This window comes from Cimex lectularius, unplaced genomic scaffold (genome assembly GCF_000648675.2).
Source record: "Cimex lectularius strain Harlan isolate CLEC.00 unplaced genomic scaffold, Clec_2.1 scaffold234, whole genome shotgun sequence".
Lineage (NCBI taxonomy): Eukaryota > Metazoa > Arthropoda > Insecta > Hemiptera > Cimicidae > Cimex > Cimex lectularius.
The window spans coordinates 137,556-156,038 of NW_019392804.1; the positions used below are offsets into that span (position 1 = coordinate 137,556).

The window sequence follows — 18,483 nt, forward strand, 5'->3', positions numbered from 1 at the left end:
CAGGTTTTGGACTCTTTTGTGGCAGGATGCTAAGCCACAGTAGGGTTCAAGACCATATTGGCCCCCTTTTTGGCCAACATTTTCATTGCTTCTATGGCCCGAGTGCCAGTGGTCCTACCGGGGTCAGGTCATTAGTGCCGCTGACTTCCGTCAGGGCCTCCATGCAGTTCCAAACACTTTGCCTTCGTCCCGCATAAGGCTAGGGCCCTTAGTGCTGCCTGACTGTAACGTATAATTCGCATTTACGATTACTTCAAACCTATAATTTAGAAATGCAGATGGTTTCAGCCTGTCGAATTAAATTCTAGAGGTAGGATCAATACACACAATTTATTAAAAATTATCTAGTTGAATTACTACTGTTTTTTTTTACCAAGTTAATAAGAATCCAGATTGACAACAAAATTTAGTTTTTTATTTATGGCGGTTCTTTTCTAAATTGATAGATAAATGTCGAGATTTCGCCATGTGTTCCGTGGTAAGATGAACATAATTTGATCGTCGTCTATCATTTTGGTCCGTCCATCCTCGCTGGTATAAACATATAAAAGTTAACAATAATTTCTCCATGAAGACCGGTTCATGTCTCCGTGTAAAAATTTTTTTTTTTATATGCTGGTGGAACCCTGTGACGTCCGTAGCATTGTCCTGTAATTGAATAATTGTAGCAAAACGACAAGCGCAACAATTAAGCGCCGTTTTACAATTCCGCCGAGCATTTTCAATCAATATCAGTTTTCTGGAAAACGATTTTTAAGGCGATGATCTGAATTTGTAGGATTCAAGCTTTACTTGAAGAGGTGTCCTGTTTGAAAAGGACATCCAAACCTTGATTAAATTTTTGCCCTTAAATAATTATGGGACGATTTTTACCCCCTCGATCATTTTTCACCCCTTCACACGATAGAAAATTTTGAAAACAGTACGGCCCGTATTCCTGTTTGGTAAATCCTGTTTCTAAGCTCGACGTCCTGTTCGGTGAGCGGGGGCGGCTTCTCAGTCGAGTGATGGTTTTTTTTTTGTGTGTCCTTTTTTTGTTTTTGAGAGGGGAGGAGTTGAAAAAGAGTGGGAGTCTTCCTTCGTCTTCCTCTTATTTCCAGGTTTCACACTGAGGTCAGTGATGCGAGCGACCCCTCAAGGACGTCTAATGAGAACACGTTGTACGCCGAGTTTTTAGACAATTGCCCTCATCCCGGTCAGGGGGAGGAAGCGCGGTCAATTTTGGAAGAAAAACAAAAAAGTCCCTCAGTAAGCCTAAGTAGAAACGAGAACGTTAAGAATAAAATATAAAAGTACTGGTACTGCAGTAATGTGATGGGTTAAGTCACTATGAAAGTAAAAATATACGAGAAGGTAAAGAAGAAATATTCAAAGTACTGATACTGCAGAATGTGATAAGTTAAATCACTAAGAAATTAAAAAACAATACGAGAAGGAAAAGAACAAAAGTTCAAAGTAGTGGTACAGCAGTAATGTGATGAGCTAAGTCCCTAAGAAACTAAAAATATATGAGAACTTAAAGAATGAAATGTCAAAATACTGATACTTTGTATTGTGATGAGTAACGTTAGTAAGAAAGGAAACATATACGAGAAGGTGAAGAACAAAATTTAAAAGTACTGATGCTGCAGTAATGTGATAAGTTAAGTCAGCAAGAAATTAAAAAATAATACGAGAAGGAAAAGAACAAAATTTAAAAGTTCTGATAGTGCAGTAATGTGATGATTTAAATCACTAAGAAACTACAAAAATTCGAGAAGGTAAAGAACAAAATTTAAAAGTACTGATACTTTATAATGTCATGAGTTAAGCCCCTAAGAAACTACAAAAATACGAGAAGGTAAAGAACAAAATGCCAAAGTACTGATACTTTGTAATGTGATGTCTTAAGTCACTAAGAAAGTAAAAATATACGAGAAGGAAAAGAACAAAATGCCAAAGTACTGATACTGCAGTAATGTGATGTCTTAAGTCACTAAGAAAGTAAAAATATACGAGAAGGAAAAGAACAAAATTTAAAAGTACTGATACTGCAGTAATGTCATGAGTTAAGCCCCTAAGAAACTACAAAAATACGAGAAGGTAAAGAACAAAATGCCAAAGTACTGATACTTTGTAATCTGATGTCTTAAGTCACTAAGAAAGTAAAAATATACGAGAAGGTAACGAACAAAATTTAAAAGTACTGATACTGCAGTAATGTGATGAGTTAAGTCCCTAAGAAACTACAAAAATACGAGAAGGTAAAGAACAAAATGTCAAAGTACTGTTACTTTATAATGTGATAAGTTAAGTCTGTAAGGAAGTAAAAAAATACGAGAAGGTAAAGAACTTAGACCTTCTTAAGAGAAGGTGCTGATATTGTAGTAACCTGAGGATTTAAGTCCCTTAGTAAGCCTTGATAAAACGAGGTCAAGGATAAAATTTCATACCTCTCTTATTGCAGTAACATGAGTTAAGTCCCCTAGTAAATCCAAATAAAACGAGAATGTCAAGGATAAAATTTTCATGTACTCATACTCCACCAATATGATGAGTTAAATCCCCTAAGTAAATTCTTACCATATGGAAAACTTAGATGATTGACTTTGTTAAATTTTCCACAAGTGCAAATTTTCACAATGAAAACCATTGAAAATGCTTGAAATTCGTTCATTCGGCAATCCGAATTAAAATAACCGGTCAATTTTTTTAAAGATCCATGTAAGATATTTCTGTCTTGTTTAGAGGTCCAAAAAAAAAAAAGGAAAAACGTATTCCGTTACGGTGGAGATCATCCTAGAAGGGAAGATAATAACTTTTCCCATCCGAACATAACGTTGTATATTGGGCAATCGACGTTCAATCAATAGAGAGAAATATTCGATCCTAGGCATGCACAGCCTACAATTCAATCGGAATTTGAAAGCTTCCGTTGAAATGAAGCAATTAATATGTTGATTCCGGTTTCCCGTTTCTCAAACGATTTCAATATTCACATTTGGCCACTGCATGCAGAAAATACCGAAATTATATGTGTTATGAAATTTCTGTCGTCGATGATTTTTGCTTTAGCCTAAATTTTGTTCATATGAAAGGGTAAGACAGAGGTGCATGATAGCGAAGAGACGAGTCCATCGTAAAGAAAAACCTCACAGCCGCCCAGATGATTTTGATAGCGATTTCCGCTGCAAACAGAAAGTTTTATCTTTACTGTTTTGTTATGTATGTTATAGCTACATGTTACACTTGATAACTTAGTGTTATGGCCCGTGGGTGATATCTGGTGGCTGATCTGCTGACATTTACCCTGGAGTTAGAACGTAACAAATCCGATTGATTGCTCTTATAAAATCTGGATGGAAGGTAGCCCATCCAATCTCTTAGAAATTGATTTTTTTTTTTACATCGGCCTTCAATAATTTTCCTTCGAAAGCTCAAGGTTAAAACCCTTTTAGCCTCTGTCTTCTCTCTCATTTTCAAATACCCATGTCCCTTGCGAACCCGGTAATGATAAAGAGATAGTAAAAAGTATAAGTAAAGAGTAGAGCAGTAAAGCGATTGTCATTAGGAAGAGTATAACTTATTAAAATAAAAACCAAATATATTACAATAATTTAACTATATTGATGGACAAAATAAACGCACCACCCTTAAATTTTAAGACAATTATTAAGTAAAGAACACCTTTAATAAATGTTTTTAAAAAAAGTTTTTTCCCACTTTAATACCGGGCATTTCACCTCTGGCATGAATCACGTCCGTTAAACGCCTTTGCATTCCTTGGAAAACATTTCTGGTAAAATATTGAGGAATTCTTTCTCATTCATCAAGAACAGCCATTTCCAACTCTTCCGTGTGTTCGATTGGAATCAAATATGGACTTCGAACTAGCGAAACCAAGCACCATTCAAGTAGTCACCCACAACAATGCTCTATGGAGCCTGGCATTATCCTGCATTAGCAAGAATCTCTCGCCGATATGGGGGGGGGGGCAAATAGCATTATATGTTCTTCGATTATGACTTATAATTACCTTGCACAACATCCAATTCGGTGCGGGCGTCCAACAAACTGCCACCCAAGAACATCAATGACCCCACCATGGAATGCCACGTGACGAACCCTACATCAAGGGGCGTACTTTTCTCCTGAGCGTCTCCATATTAAATTAACCCCATCTGAGGACTTGAGGCCAATTCTCACCTCATCTGTAAAGAGAACTTGTTCCCAATCTTACAATGTCCAATTTACATGTTCCCGTGCGAAGTGAAGCCTGGGCATTTTGTGAGCTGTGAAGAGGTTCACGACTCGGGTGCCGGTACGTGGGGTTATTTACATTGAGCCTTCTTCTTACAGTCGAGGAGGAAATCCAAACTTTTCTGACATCAGATTTCCTATTACATTTCCAGTAATGCTGCGCTTTCTTAGAGCCTGATGACGGATGAATCTAGTCTCTCTCATCCGTAGACCCAGGTCGACCCTGTCCTGGCATTCCACTGTGAAGCCCTGTATACTGAGGCGCCAAAGAACCCTTCCTATTGTCTCCTGGCGACTTTGCGCTGGCTGTATCCTTCCTGGAATAATGTTATCACCATGACACTGGCACACTCACTCGACTGGAGCCATTGAAAAAGGTTTAACAATAAGAATAATGTCAAAAAGAAATCTACGAAGGAAAAAGATTATCTGAAAGCGAGCGATTACTATGCGTAGGAGAATGGAAGGGCACAATACTGCTTTTTGTGAAAATGGGATTAATCAGTACAAAAGTATTATTTTCTGTTCATTTTGACTAGGTCCTAAACTAATGTACAAAGAGAATTCATTTAATTTTAAACTAAATAAATTTAGTGGTGCGTTAAATTTAGCAATCAATGTACACAAATAAAGAAGGGAAGAATATATGGTGGAGCACATTCCTCAGTTGAAAGATTTTATGTCAGCTGTAATTCCTAAGTCACGCTCAAGTCAAAGGTGACAAACGATGAATGATGGAACCAATAGGGCTTAATTTTTTCTTTTCTTTTTTTTCTGTCTAGTACTATCAATAACTTATATCGTAGAGATAATCAATAAAGAAGATAACAAATTCCTAAGAATATATTTTGATTTTGGTGGTTTCATGCTGGTCCTGGTATTCTCGCTTATTTTGTCTGAAAGGTGAATTTTTCAAAATCATCGGTAGTTGGTCTGTGTGTTGTTCTCCAATTGAGTGTCCTTATAATTGTGATTAATGAGCACATTTGAACTGGGGGAAAGGCCGAGACTCATCTGACGGACTATGCAGTGGGATTTTCAGGCCAGCATGATCGTTTTACCTTTGTGAAGACTTTTGACTAAGGCCGGAAACTGGGCAAAACAATTCTCCATACATTTTTAAAGTTTGAATATATTTCTCTCTCTAATGATTTGTAGATTTTCACCTTTTTTCTAGTCTATTGGTTAACCTCCAAAAGTCCAAGACAAGACAAGGTTTCTCCCTCTACTCCACCTTTTCTCTGGTTTTGATGGGATCTAATTTCTATCCACCTTGCCTGTGACTTAACTGCGGCTAAACTTCGCCTTACAGCTTAGGAAGTATGTTGATGTAAACATGATGTCTGATATTGATATGTATTGATATTACAGTAACTTGGTGAGTTAAAATCTCCAGTAAGACCATTAGATGCAAGAAGCAATAGCCAAAACTTAAAAATACTGGTAAAGGGCAAAATGTCGAAGTTGATTTTTCATTAACCTGGTGAGTTAAGACCCCCAATAAGTCCAAATTAAGCGAACAGATAATATACAAAATGTTAAAACACTGATATTGGAGAAATCCGATGAATTAAGTCCCCCAGTAAGTCTAAATAAAACTAGATCAAGCATAAAATTTTAAACTATTATATATCGCAGAAATCTGACGAGTTAACTCCTTCCTAAGTCCAAATAAGACGAGAAGGTGAAGGACAAAACTTCAGTGAACTGATATTGCAGTAACCTAATAAAGTCCTCCAGTAAGTCCTAATAAAACGAAATTTTTTTTGTTAATTGCAAAGAACTGATATTTCAGTAGGTAATATGATGAATTAAGTCCCCCAGTTAAAGTCCGAATTTAAAATTTAAAAAATTCAAATAACTGATATTGCAGTAACCTGATAAGTTATGTCCCTACTAATTTCAAAGAAAACAAAAAGAAAAAGGACAAAATTTCAAAGTATTTAGAGTAATAATTTCGTAGGATGTCAACGACAAGATACATAAGCACCACTTTTCCTCTGGTTTTGATAGGACTTGGTTTTTGACGTTTGAATCAGATGGTCAGTGTGGTTAAACTTAGTGTATAACATGAGTTTAGCCTTGTTGCACATACACATTTCATTTGTTTTTTTATTCCTGCAACTGATTTTATTCTCGCCATTAAAGTATTTTCTTCTTTCCTTTCCAGACTAAGAAGAACAACCCTAACTACATCAAAAGGCCGATGAACGCGTTCATGGTTTGGTCGCAGATCGAAAGACGGAAACTCTGCGAAAAGAAGCCAGACATGCACAACGCGGAGATCTCAAAGCACCTGGGCAAAGTGTGGAAGACTTTGAAAGACTCCGAAAGGCAGCCGTTCATCGAGGAAGCGGAGCGCCTCCGGATGATGCACCTACAACAGTACCCGGACTACAAGTACAGGCCTCGGAAAAAAGTCATCAAGAACAACGGACTGAACGGCTCTAGGCAAAAAAAGTCGAAAAAATTCTCGGACAGCAACAACAATTCTAGCCAAAACGCGAGCAGGCCCGGTCCGAAAGTGAAGATCGAACGTCGTAGGTACAGTGCCAAAGTGCCGAGCAGTCCCTCGACCCAAGTTCCTAACTCGCCGGAGAGTGCGACCCTCTACGACGAGCCGGAGGGCGCGGAGACCCGGGCCCCGGACGTCAGGATCCCAGACGGGATCAAGGCAGAACAGGAGACGGTCGTCGGAAGCGAGTTGAACCTTCAATTAGTCAAAGCGGAACCGACGACTGGCAAACTGGCCGAAAACCCATCTCTAGCAGACCTCGATTCCCTCACCGACTTGCTCTTCACCCCGGGCGAGACGCACCGAATGGAATCCGATTCCCTCACCGCCGAAGAGCTCGACGTCTACAGGACCAACCAACTTTTCTACTTTGGAAACACAGACATAACCGATATGCTGTTAGAAGTCAACAATCTCCGTTGGCCCGACCTCTAACCCATAATATTCAGACTTCTTTCTCATTTTTTTACTTCTTCCTTCTATCTTTATTGAATTTTTATGAATCATGGAATTTATTTGACTTGATTTCATTTTTTGTGATATACGAAACACCTCAGTTTTATTTTGTGTTAATTAAGAGCTAAAATTAAACATTTTAAGTATAGCAGTTAATACATTATTATTATTATCATTATCATATACGTGTGTATTATCTTTTTTTATGTTTTAAGGGGAGTTTAACGTTTAGGGTTAAGAAGCCCCTACTTGATCTACATCAACTTTCAAAACAAGTCTACTCCTTTCCGCCTCCAGTCAAATTCTCACTACAAAAATTTTACCGTATAATTTTTAGCCTACTGTCACCCAATACTTTATTATATATTATTATTATTATTATTTATATTATTACGATAATTATTTTAGTTATGTAACCAACTCTTAAGATTATATTGGAGCGAGATTAGAGAAGAGCGTGAATGTGTTGAAGTCAGGCCTGCGATCAAAAATGATGCAAAAATGCATTAAAAAAATTATATATATTTTTTTTATTAATTTGCAGGCCTGGACTTCTTCTCAGTCCTTGAGACTTTGTCCTCTTAAATTTCGAATTTGCTTAAATTTTCGCGCTCCACTATAATCCGAACCTTTAGAAACCTAATGATAGTATTAATAATCGTCGGAGCGAAGGTATTTGATGTTCCTTTAATTCACCAACTGCCGTAGCTCCACCTTGGTCAGAGCGAACTGAAGAAGGCGTCGGTCCGATTCCTTACACGAGCGATTGTCCAAATCTGGTCATATATCGGGATGGAAATTACTGTTTAAAATAAAATTTAAAAAAAAAAGGATAAGAAGAGAGAAAAAATAAAAGAATAAAGCATTCCAGAATTTTTCATTCGGAAATAAAACGACACGCGGTCTTTAAGACGCTTCTTTGTCCCGTCCTATTTGTGGAGTGAATTTTTTTCGAAAGTGATCGTACGTTTAAGCCCAAATTTTTCAGTTTTAGTTTAATTAGCTTATAGACATGTTACTTTCTTACTTTTGTAATTATTTAAGAGTATGGGATTCATCGAACTGTGTGTTTGGATTTATACAGAACGCCTCATAGGCATACCACACCATACGGTCGATCGTGCCGTCGACCAAGTATTCTTTTTTTTCTTTTTTTTAAGGCGTTTCCGTTATCTTCGTGAAATTAATTTGTGAGCTTTAATTGATTTTGTGTGTGTGCGTGTGTGTGTGTTTCGTTGTACGTTCTTCTTTCCAAAAAATGTTGGCTTAGTATTACGAACTCGGCCGTCGAGGCAACTTGTAAATAAATGTGAGAGGATAAATAAACCTATATCAACCTCGATGCTCTTTTTTTTAGAAAACAAAAACGAAATTAACAGTGTTCTACCCGGAAAAAAGAACAACCCATCAATTACCAGTTTTCTTAATAAATGATCTCAAGGAAAAAAAAGAAAACCTGTAATTACTTAGTATTTGTATATCTTTTGTATGCTGATTTGTTTATGAATTAAATCAGTAATTTATTTGTATATTGGACTTTTTTTCTTATTGACCCCCTATCCTTCATAACTTTTGATATTTTCAGATCAGTAGAAGAATTCCTGATGTAGCCAGTGAAGGGGATATTAATATAAGTGAATTTTGAAAATAATGTTTAATGGTAATGAACATTGTAAATAGGATAAGTAACGGTGTCGGCAAAACAGGCCGGTAGGTGCTGAGCAGTCAGAGGGAGCAGTTTTTCTATAAAATTCGTATCATGTGGAGGGTCTTCATCTTGACCGGAATAATCGTTGAGTGCCTATCTTAGAGTTGGGGCGAAAATTTCAAGTTAAGTTTCACAGCTAATTCTATCCAGGCTACCCCCACCTTTTTGACGAGAGCTAAACATTGGTAGGCTGCTAAGTAGAGGGCTTGATTGTAGCTGGCATAATATTGCAAAATAAAGTAGTCTTAGGATATTTAGCCCGAGAACCATTCTTTCAGGATCACAATTGTTCTCTGCTGTGGCGCCAGTTAACTCTGATCACCGACCAAGCTCCCAGGTGGAAACTCAACCAACGAGACCCGTCTTCCCGGTTGACGTGCTGGGCTCTCCGACTGTTTGAGTTCGAATATAAAGTACAGCATAAACCAGGGAAAGATCATCGAAACACGGATGCTATGTGTCGAGCGGTAGCCCAGGTTCAACCGAGAAAAGTACCTCATTCCACCGGAAACAGGAGAAAGAAGGTTGGATCTTGGCGGCTAAGAAGGACGGGGCCCAACAGGACGGGGAGGACTATGGTACTGAGTCGAAACGAACCACAGGCCTAGAGACATTGGCAACTGTTGCAGCCGACCAGCCTGGTGAAAGATGTGATGCCACACTACACCCTGGGCGGGTCACCCAGGAGAAAAATGAACGGAAGACAAGGTAGCCGCCAAGTATTATTGACCCACCTGGAGGCATGACGTCGAAGAAGCGGTGAAGGGGTGCGTATCGTGCGCAAAAAGGAAGTTACTAACTGGCCTACGAGTTCCGCTCGAACAATTCTGCGTACCCATCCGGCCATTCGAACAGGTGGCGCTAGACATTGTGGGCCCGTTGAGAGCGACCAAGAGAGGACTTCGATATCTGCTGACCTTTATACATCATTTTTCTTGATACGCGGAAGCGATGAGAGGCCAAACGGGAGAGGAAGTTGCAGAGGCCTTTGTACAAGAAACCGTGACCCGCCATGGTGCCTCCCGTCGGCTTGTGACTGCCCAGGGCCGGAATTTCGTGTCCCAGCTTTTTAAGGAGACATGTCAGCTACTGGGAGTACGGAAACTACAAAAAACGCCGTACCACCCGGAGACCAATGAAGTAATCGAACGACCACATGGAATGTTGATCGCCTCTATCTCCCATTTCGTGACGCGAGACACGACTGACTGAGATAGGTGGGTACCCTTCGCGGTGATGGCTTATAGGTCGATCCCGCATGCGATCGGTGTTCACCCCCCAAAAGGGGTACCGAGGTGGAAGGATGGGTCCTGCAAGAGGCTTTTAAGGAAGCTCGATCCCAGGTAGAGAAAGCATGGGCTAAAAGGACGAAAGCCCGGAACAAAGGGAGACAACCCCGAGAGTTGGAGGTTGGAGAAAAGGTGTTACTGAATGTTCCGATAGTGAAACCAGGAGACTCCCAGAAGTTCCACTGCCCGTGGTCCCTAGGTGGTCGAGGCTAGGCTGTCCACGGTCACCTACTAAATCCGAACGGAGGATGGGAGCTTTCTCGTGGTACACATCAACCGACTAAAGAAAGCAGCGGCAAGGAGTTGGCTAGAGGATGAATACAGAGAGAAAAGAGAGTGTAAAGGCGAGAGTTAAAGCTTAAGAGAAGGAGTAAGAGTGAGAAAGAGAGGATCAATGGAAGAAAGAAGACGAGAGAGAGAAAGAGAGCGTAATGCAAGGGGTAAGCTTGAGAGAGAGAGAGAGTAAGTAGGTGAACAAAAGAGGCGAGAAAGAAGAGTAAGTGCGAGGGAGTATGAATTAAAAAGAGAGGGTCAATGCGAGTGTACACTGCTTGAGATAGCAAGAGACAGTAAGAACGAGAAAGAGAGTGTAAATGAGAGAGAGAGAAAGAGAGGTAAATTCAAAAGGAAAAGCTTGAGAAAGATAGAACAAGAGAGGAAAGAAAGACATACAGCACGAAAGAAAGAGAGTGTAAATGTGAAAACAAGAGATAGACCGAGAGAAAGCTTGAAAGAGAGAGAGAGAGAGAGAGAGGAGTGTTGGAGATATCTAAACACATCGAATTTGAAAAGATGTTAAGCGAAGAAGCTTTTTTCATCTGACATGATCCAAAACCGGATGAAATAAGACAATTGAAATTACAAAATGAAGAAACATTACATAGCTTTTTCCACAATTAAAATTGAAGGGTTTATATTTGAAATTGTATACGAAATTATTTCAAATAGCTATTATTTTAATATTAGTATCAGGATGTTGGATAACAACTGTAGCCTCAGGGACTGAGCGTATCCTGTTCTTTTAGTAGGCGTACCAATATTCCCTTAAGTATTTTTGCATATTAAAAAAAGTATATATAACCAGAACAACCCAACAGCCTAGCCACATAGAATACGAAATATAATTTGCATATCTATAGAAGAAACAATCGAAATACCCTCCCGACCTCGATCTGTAATATTTAATTAACTATACATAGAACTAACAGGAATGTAAATTTATTCTCACAAGTGTGCGTACACATGGATTTACGTGTAATAAACATTTTTTTTTTTACATAAACTTCATTTTTTCGACGAATTTGCAATTGATTTGGCTGGATATTATTACAAGTATTAAACTCAGGTGCTTTTAGTCAGTAGTAGAGAACATACTAGTAGTTGTTCCAGAAGTTTTATTTTATTTTTATTCATTACAAACACAGGCTTGGAAGGCTAATATGGCAAAACAAAAACAACCTAAACACAATATAAAAATAAATATATCACTAAGCAAATATTGTATAAGACGACACAAATATAAGTAGATATAAAGAGAAAGAAAAATATAAAAAATGTATTTATTTGTACTTAAAAGTATACTTAAGACAACAATTCCGGAATTCATGTTTTGTTCTTTATTTGAAACCATGTATATTTATCATTATATTACAACATACTTATTTTAATTACAACCAAATTAAACGAGTTTTGAAGAGAAATTTACGAGTTTTAATAAAAGTTATTTAATTACGATGTTTTGAAAGAAACATCAGAAAATCATTTAGTGATAGAATAAATCTAATTAACAATTTATTACCTGGTTTTGCTCTTATAATAATCCCAAAAGAACTAAATTATGCTTCAACTTTTTTTTAAACAGTTGGACCTAATTAAAAAAACACAATATTCGGTTTATATTACATATTTTATACTTTTTCCAAAGTTTTTTTTAATTCATTTGTGAGAGATTTGAAAGATGAATTATCGGGTGGGAAATAATATTCCCGCCATTTGCCCTCTTTCACCCGTGGTGGCCAGCGATCCAACATCGTAGATTTTCTTCCTTAAAAAAACATTTAACATTTCTGTTGAATATTCAGCTATAAAGCATGTAAAATGCAAAGGTGGTGTACCGGTCCAAATCTCAACGGTAAAGAAGAAATTTCAGGATTTTTTTTTTAATTTTTCGACTTAGGTCCACTAAATTGTTTATAAACTTAAGAATTACTGACTAGAAAAATCTGCTTTGTGCCACCTGAAAGAACATTAAATTTGCTATAAGAAAACTTATTTACCTTGCAAAATTGATGGAAAAGAACTGCACGAAAAATTCAGAAAAAAAAAAATTGAAATTTGGATTTTTTGGAAATGTTGGATTGGTAACTGTTAATAACCACAAACTCCTGGAGCTTTGCTAATTTCCTTAAATGTTCGCCATTCCATTAGCTTACAGCGGTATACCCAACTTTTTCGATTGCGCCTCTAGAAGACCCAAACATTTTACATTTTGTTGTAAAAAATTTGTCGATGAAGGGGGGCACGCTCAATTTTCTATACCGCTTAATTGGTGGCAAAGTTCTGCACGAAAAAACAAAAAGGTTGAAATTTGGAGAACTTGGGGAAAAAGAATGAGCAACTTCTATGGAAATTTGCAAAGCTCCAGGAGCTTGTAGTTATTAACTGTTACCAATCCAACATTTTCAAAAAATTCCAAATTTCAACATTTTTGTTTTTTCTGAATTTTTTGTGCAGAACTTTTCCATCAATTTTGCAAAGTAAATAAGTTTTCTTACAGCAAATTTAACGTTCTTTCAGGTGGCACAAACCAGATTTTTCTGCAGTAAGTAATTCTGAAGTTTATAAGCAATTTAGTGGATCTAAGTAGAAAAAAAGATTTAAAAAAACCAAAACCTAAAATTACTTCTTCACCGTTGAGATTTGGACAGGGGTTTATAGGAAGTTTTTTGTTGCATATGATGAGTAGAAACACCTCCTGAAATTTTCGACACTTATCGCCAGTCACCCTGTATATTTTAACGAGTGCTAACAGAACATAGTTTGTAATTGGTGTTGTTTATTTCAATCATGACATTTTGATTGCGAATCTCGAGACAGATGGTTCTGGTGAGATGGTGGTGGACATGGTCTACTCTGTTTGTTTCATACATATATGAAAAATAGATTCCAAATAGAGTATTTTTTCTGAATCTTTTAAATTCTCAGTTACTTCAGGACTTCCTCGGGGATATCATTTAGGACCTCTTATGTTTGTTGTTTTTAGAAATGGTATTTACACTCTGCAAAATGATATCGTTTTCCTCTCTCTCCTGATGATATAAAAACGTTTAAACCTGTTTCTTCTCATTCTGACCACTTTCTCCAAAATAGTTAAAAACTCTTCATTCTCGGTGTTGAAATAATTATTTTTAATTTTAATACTTCAAATCCACTTCCCAAGGTTCAATAATTCGAACAACAGCAGGCCTCCACACGGGTCGGCGCGCGGCCGGTGCAACTCAAGTGCACCCCACTCACATCAATAAGGACTTGGGCATCTTATTTGACCAATAGTTAACGTTTAAAACCATATTTTAAGTTAAGCTGCTAAAGCTCCAAAACTGCTGGGTTCTATTCATTTTTCTAAAGATTTTTTAAATATTTAGGTGTTAAAATTGATATACAGGGTGGTCCAGCGTAAACTCCAAAAATACTTGGGTTATAGTACAAACTAAATAGAGTCAAATGCAACCAGCCGTAATGTTCTATCTCAATCCGGTCGGAAGTTATGAATTTTTACGTGTTTTCTCCAAAAATCACGACCTTAAACCATAAATTGGCATATTTTCATGAACGAGAGCATTTGTTCCAATTTATAAGCACATTTTTGAATTCCACACTAAATTTCCTATAAGAAGGACGTATTTTTAATCTTATCAAACGCCGATGTATGTTTATTAATTCAACCCAAAATGAAGAATTTTACAAAAGGAGTTATTTCCAAAAATAACTTTTTTTAAACATAAAAACGAATTCATTTAATAAACTTTCTTATGGTGTACTAGAAGTTATTAAACGTCAACCTTCAACTATAAAATCATCCTGGAATGTTAAAAATTCGCGGTTCAAATGTGTAAATTTAACGCATACAGAAAAAGAGTTTTTATTTATTTTTTATTTTAATGTTTATTTTTATCGTTCGTCGGATTGGGGCAAAATAGGAAAGGATTGAACTTGTCTCGAACTCGAGCAGAGTAACAAAACCTTGAACATACAAAAAGAGAAATAGATTGGTGCAACATTCCCTTGAGATTTCTAGATTTCTGAGATATGTTCAATGGATTTTATTCGACAATTTTGCTGTAAATTATTCCAAAATTTCTAATTACATTAAATATAGACACTCATGAAAACAGACGTAAAAAATGAGATTATACTTCTCCATAAATTTTTAAATAATCAGATGCCAAAACTGTCCAGAACTCCTCCAATTAATTAACTTTAGCATTCCATTCCATAACACCAAAAACCGTCAAACTTTCAACGTAGCCTTCCGCCTGAACAATTTTGCTTTTCATTCTACAATCAATTTATGTTCCCTTTTGTTTTTGTCTTATGTTATTAGGCTTCCAAGCCTGTGCTCGTAATGAATCAAAAAATAAATAAATATAACTACTGGATCTACGCAACATCTATTCTGTAACTGCTCTTCTTTTTCTAACAAAGTAACTATAACTACAGCAGTTGATAATATTGAGTTAAATTTTTTTAAATTCATTTTGAGATGAATTATTTTTAAAAGAACATGTACAATATTGTATGTATTGTACCTTTCCTATTATATCAATACTATATATACATAAATGTAGATTACTAGTATTAATCTACATTTATATTGGTGTCAAAAATTCATTGTCGTTGAAGGTTTAAAAAAATTACATAGATTTTTGCTGAATTATTTATACGATTATTCTAGTTAGTGTTTGTAAAATAAATCATATTCCTATTTTTGTAAGTTACTGTTACATTTAACACAATTTTTTGTGGCTTCTTAGAAAAACAAAACTTTCTTCTATTATTAATTTGAAATTAATAAGATAATAAATAATTATTTTGCATTATAAGCAGTCTGTAATTAATCAGAGAATAATTTATTTTTACTTTAATTTTACATTCAATTTTAAATTAAATTAAATTCTAATTTGAATTACTTTTCGTGTACTATTTTTTAATTATAAGAACCCATTTCATAGAAAAGAAGAATCCATTGTTTTTATATTGAATTATGTATACATTTTAATTTTAAATACAATTAACCGTCTGTGTTCTTTTATGATCCCAGTATTTTAAATGCTGTTTTCATACCATCTCCTTTTTTCAGTTTTTTAATGTTTTAAAGAAATGGTTAATTTGCAGTTAAATGGTTTTGATATTAAAAATGGTTAATTTGAAATTAAAAAGAGTACAAAGGGTTTCATTCGAAATTAAAACGAGTATTTGAAATTAAAAAGTTATGTTGAAATCAATAATTTGAAATTAAAAAGAGTTAATTTAAAATAAAAGCGTTACGTTGAAAATAAAGAGTTAATTTTAAATTTAAAAAATTTAATTTTAAATTAAAGTTATTTTTAATTTAGTTTGAAAATAAAGAGGATTAAAAAAAGGGTTAATTGGAAATTAAAAAGAGTTTATTTTAAATTTAGTTTGAAATTAAAGAGGATTAAAAAAAGGGTTAATTGGAAATTAAAAAGAGTTTATTGTAAATTTAGTTTGAAATTAAAGAGAATTAAAAAAAGGGTTAATTGGAAATTAAAAAGTATATTTCAAATTAAAAAGTGACGCTGAAATTAAAATGGAGTAATTTGAAATTAAATAGAGTTAATTTGAAATGAAAAAAGTTTAATTTGAAATTAATGGTTATTTTTTTATTTATATGCTATGCATAGCTACTTCCATAGCTATGAAAGTTAACTTCAATAATTATTTTTAAAAAACTTTCAATAATCAGAATATTTATTTTAAAACACCATCAGATGCAGAAAAATATGAATACACGCCAACTTGGCTCATCCACAATGAAATTTTTGTAACTTTTTGATTTTGTCATCTCTCTCTCTCTCTCTCTCTCCCTCTCTCTCTCTTTCTCTCTCTCTCTCTCTCTCTCTCTCTCTCTCATCTCTCTTAATTTTTGAGATTTATCCTTCAGATCTACGAGATAATGAACCTAAGGTTTGGTCGTTTCCAATCGTTTTGGTTTGTCTATCCTAGTCTCACTAACCCACCACTGATGATGGCGAAGTGCCTGCGTCTGTGAATAGATCAAAATGATCGGTAACGACCAAAGGTTTATCAACCCGCAGACCACACGGAGAAATCTCAAAACTAATTAGTGGGTGAAAATCGCAGAAACCGATAATAAAAGAGGCCAAACTATAGTATTTCTTTTCTTTTTTTTACGAGGTTCGTAATAGCAGAGGTCATATCAACCCTCGGGGTACCAGTGTTTTCGAAACTTATGTATGGACTCAAAGGCAGGTCCGCTGGATTCGAACCCGGGAACTTTACCTTACAGTGAAGTGCGCCGTGTCAACGCCTAAACCGATGCAACCACCAACGCCCTGGTCAAACTACAATATCGCCTTAATTGTGGTATTCCCGGTTTTGACCTGTTACGATCGTTTGGTTTGCTCATACTTGCTGTTTTGGTCTTACTATCTGTTGATGATGAATGGCTGGAACGCGTCAGATAAATCAAAACTGTAATAATAAGCAAATGATCATTTGAAAGATATTCACTCTTTTCTAACATTTTGTTTAAATAAATTAAAACGCTTCTTAAACTTTTTTTGGCCTTGACGGTAAAATTCCAATTTCTTGTTCACTCCAGCATTCAATAAAAGAGAGAAAACTTATACTGGAGAATTGCCGGGTCGAGCCTGGGTATTATGAGCGCCTTCTAAAACTCTTTTTCCCTTCGTTCTTGAGAGCCGCTACGCAGGCCATAAAAACGGCTCCATAAACGTATTGCATGCTTCCACTATAAACCATTGTTACCAATTAATTTTAAATAAGTTCGCGTTATTGGTTACGGTGGAAAGTTCTCGCCGGCGGAATAATTATTTCCAGGCGGTGTAGAAACTTTAAGAAAACTTTAAAATCTTCGTGTAATTTTTAATTTAATCCCTCCTATTTCTCTCAACTATTAAACCGAGGGTCTGTTTTTAATTAAAACACTACAATTACAAGTAAACGAAGCTTACTCTGACCTAAAATAAAAGATAATCTGGTGAAGGATGTACAATTTTAAAATTACACTTAATAACGAATTGGCTCATCTTTATGTTATGTTTATTACAGTGATTATTTTAATTTAGTTTTTTTTAATGTGTTGACAGAAGAGGATCATTTCGATCATATAAGAAAAGAAAATTGTAGTATGAACATATATCTGAGTCATGGGCAGATCAATATACTGAAAGACACTTTTTATTATTTCCACCCGGAAATTTACCAAGATTATTCCTACTTTGGTACAACCGTGCCTATAGTAAAGTACAACGATGACCTTCTTTTTTCTGGTCCAATATTTGAAAAGATCGCTTGCAAGAACGCTGATTTTTAATCTTTTGTATCAGTTATGTCACTGTTGCTGACAAAACACCTCTTTGTTCTATCAACTAACTTCGGTTAACAATTTTTACTTGAAATATAAAACAGTTTACAATTTTTTAAAGCGTCTTAGATCAATATTGAAGAAGTTATCTTAGGGACGGAATAATGTTACAATAATTTGTTTACGTAAAGGATAATCCATTATATTTCGTGGTCCGATTGACGAAAAAACTTCTTTCAAATTAATTAATCGTTATACTTGTTTTTATACTTGTTTTTCTCGTGACACTAACTTTTTCATCTCAACCGATACTTTACATAAAGATTAATTAATTGAAAGTAAAGGATAATGTTACAATAAGTCTCTTGGGTCCGAGACGATGTTACAATGTAATTGTCTTAAGTAAAAAACTGTATCAAAATAATTGTCTTACATACGAAACTTTGTCACAATAATTCTCTTTAATAAGTAATAATGTCACAATAATTGACTTAGTTAGAAGAAAATGTCACAATAATTGACTTAGTTAGAAGAAAATGTGACAATAATTGACTTAGAAGAAAATGTCACAATAATTGACTTAGTTAGAAGAAAATATCCCAATAATTGACTTAGAAGAAAATGTCACAATAATTGACTTAGAAGAAAATGTCACAATAATTGACTTAGTTAGAAGAAAATGTCC

The 18,483-nt window shown here is 35.5% G+C and overlaps 1 protein-coding gene across 1 annotated transcript in view; it reads left to right on the forward strand.

Annotated features, from left to right (window-relative positions):
- LOC106664766 (transcription factor SOX-4-like) overlaps nucleotides 1-7,280 on the forward strand; it is a 100,809-nt gene extending 93,529 nt beyond the window's left edge. Inside the window, exon 2 of the mRNA XM_014390757.2 lies at nucleotides 6,410-7,280. Within this exon, the coding sequence (XP_014246243.1) occupies nucleotides 6,410-7,189 (780 nt within the window). The 3' untranslated portion in view covers nucleotides 7,190-7,280. The remainder of the gene's footprint in view (nucleotides 1-6,409) is intronic.
- Nucleotides 7,281-18,483: the final 11,203 nt, after the last annotated feature.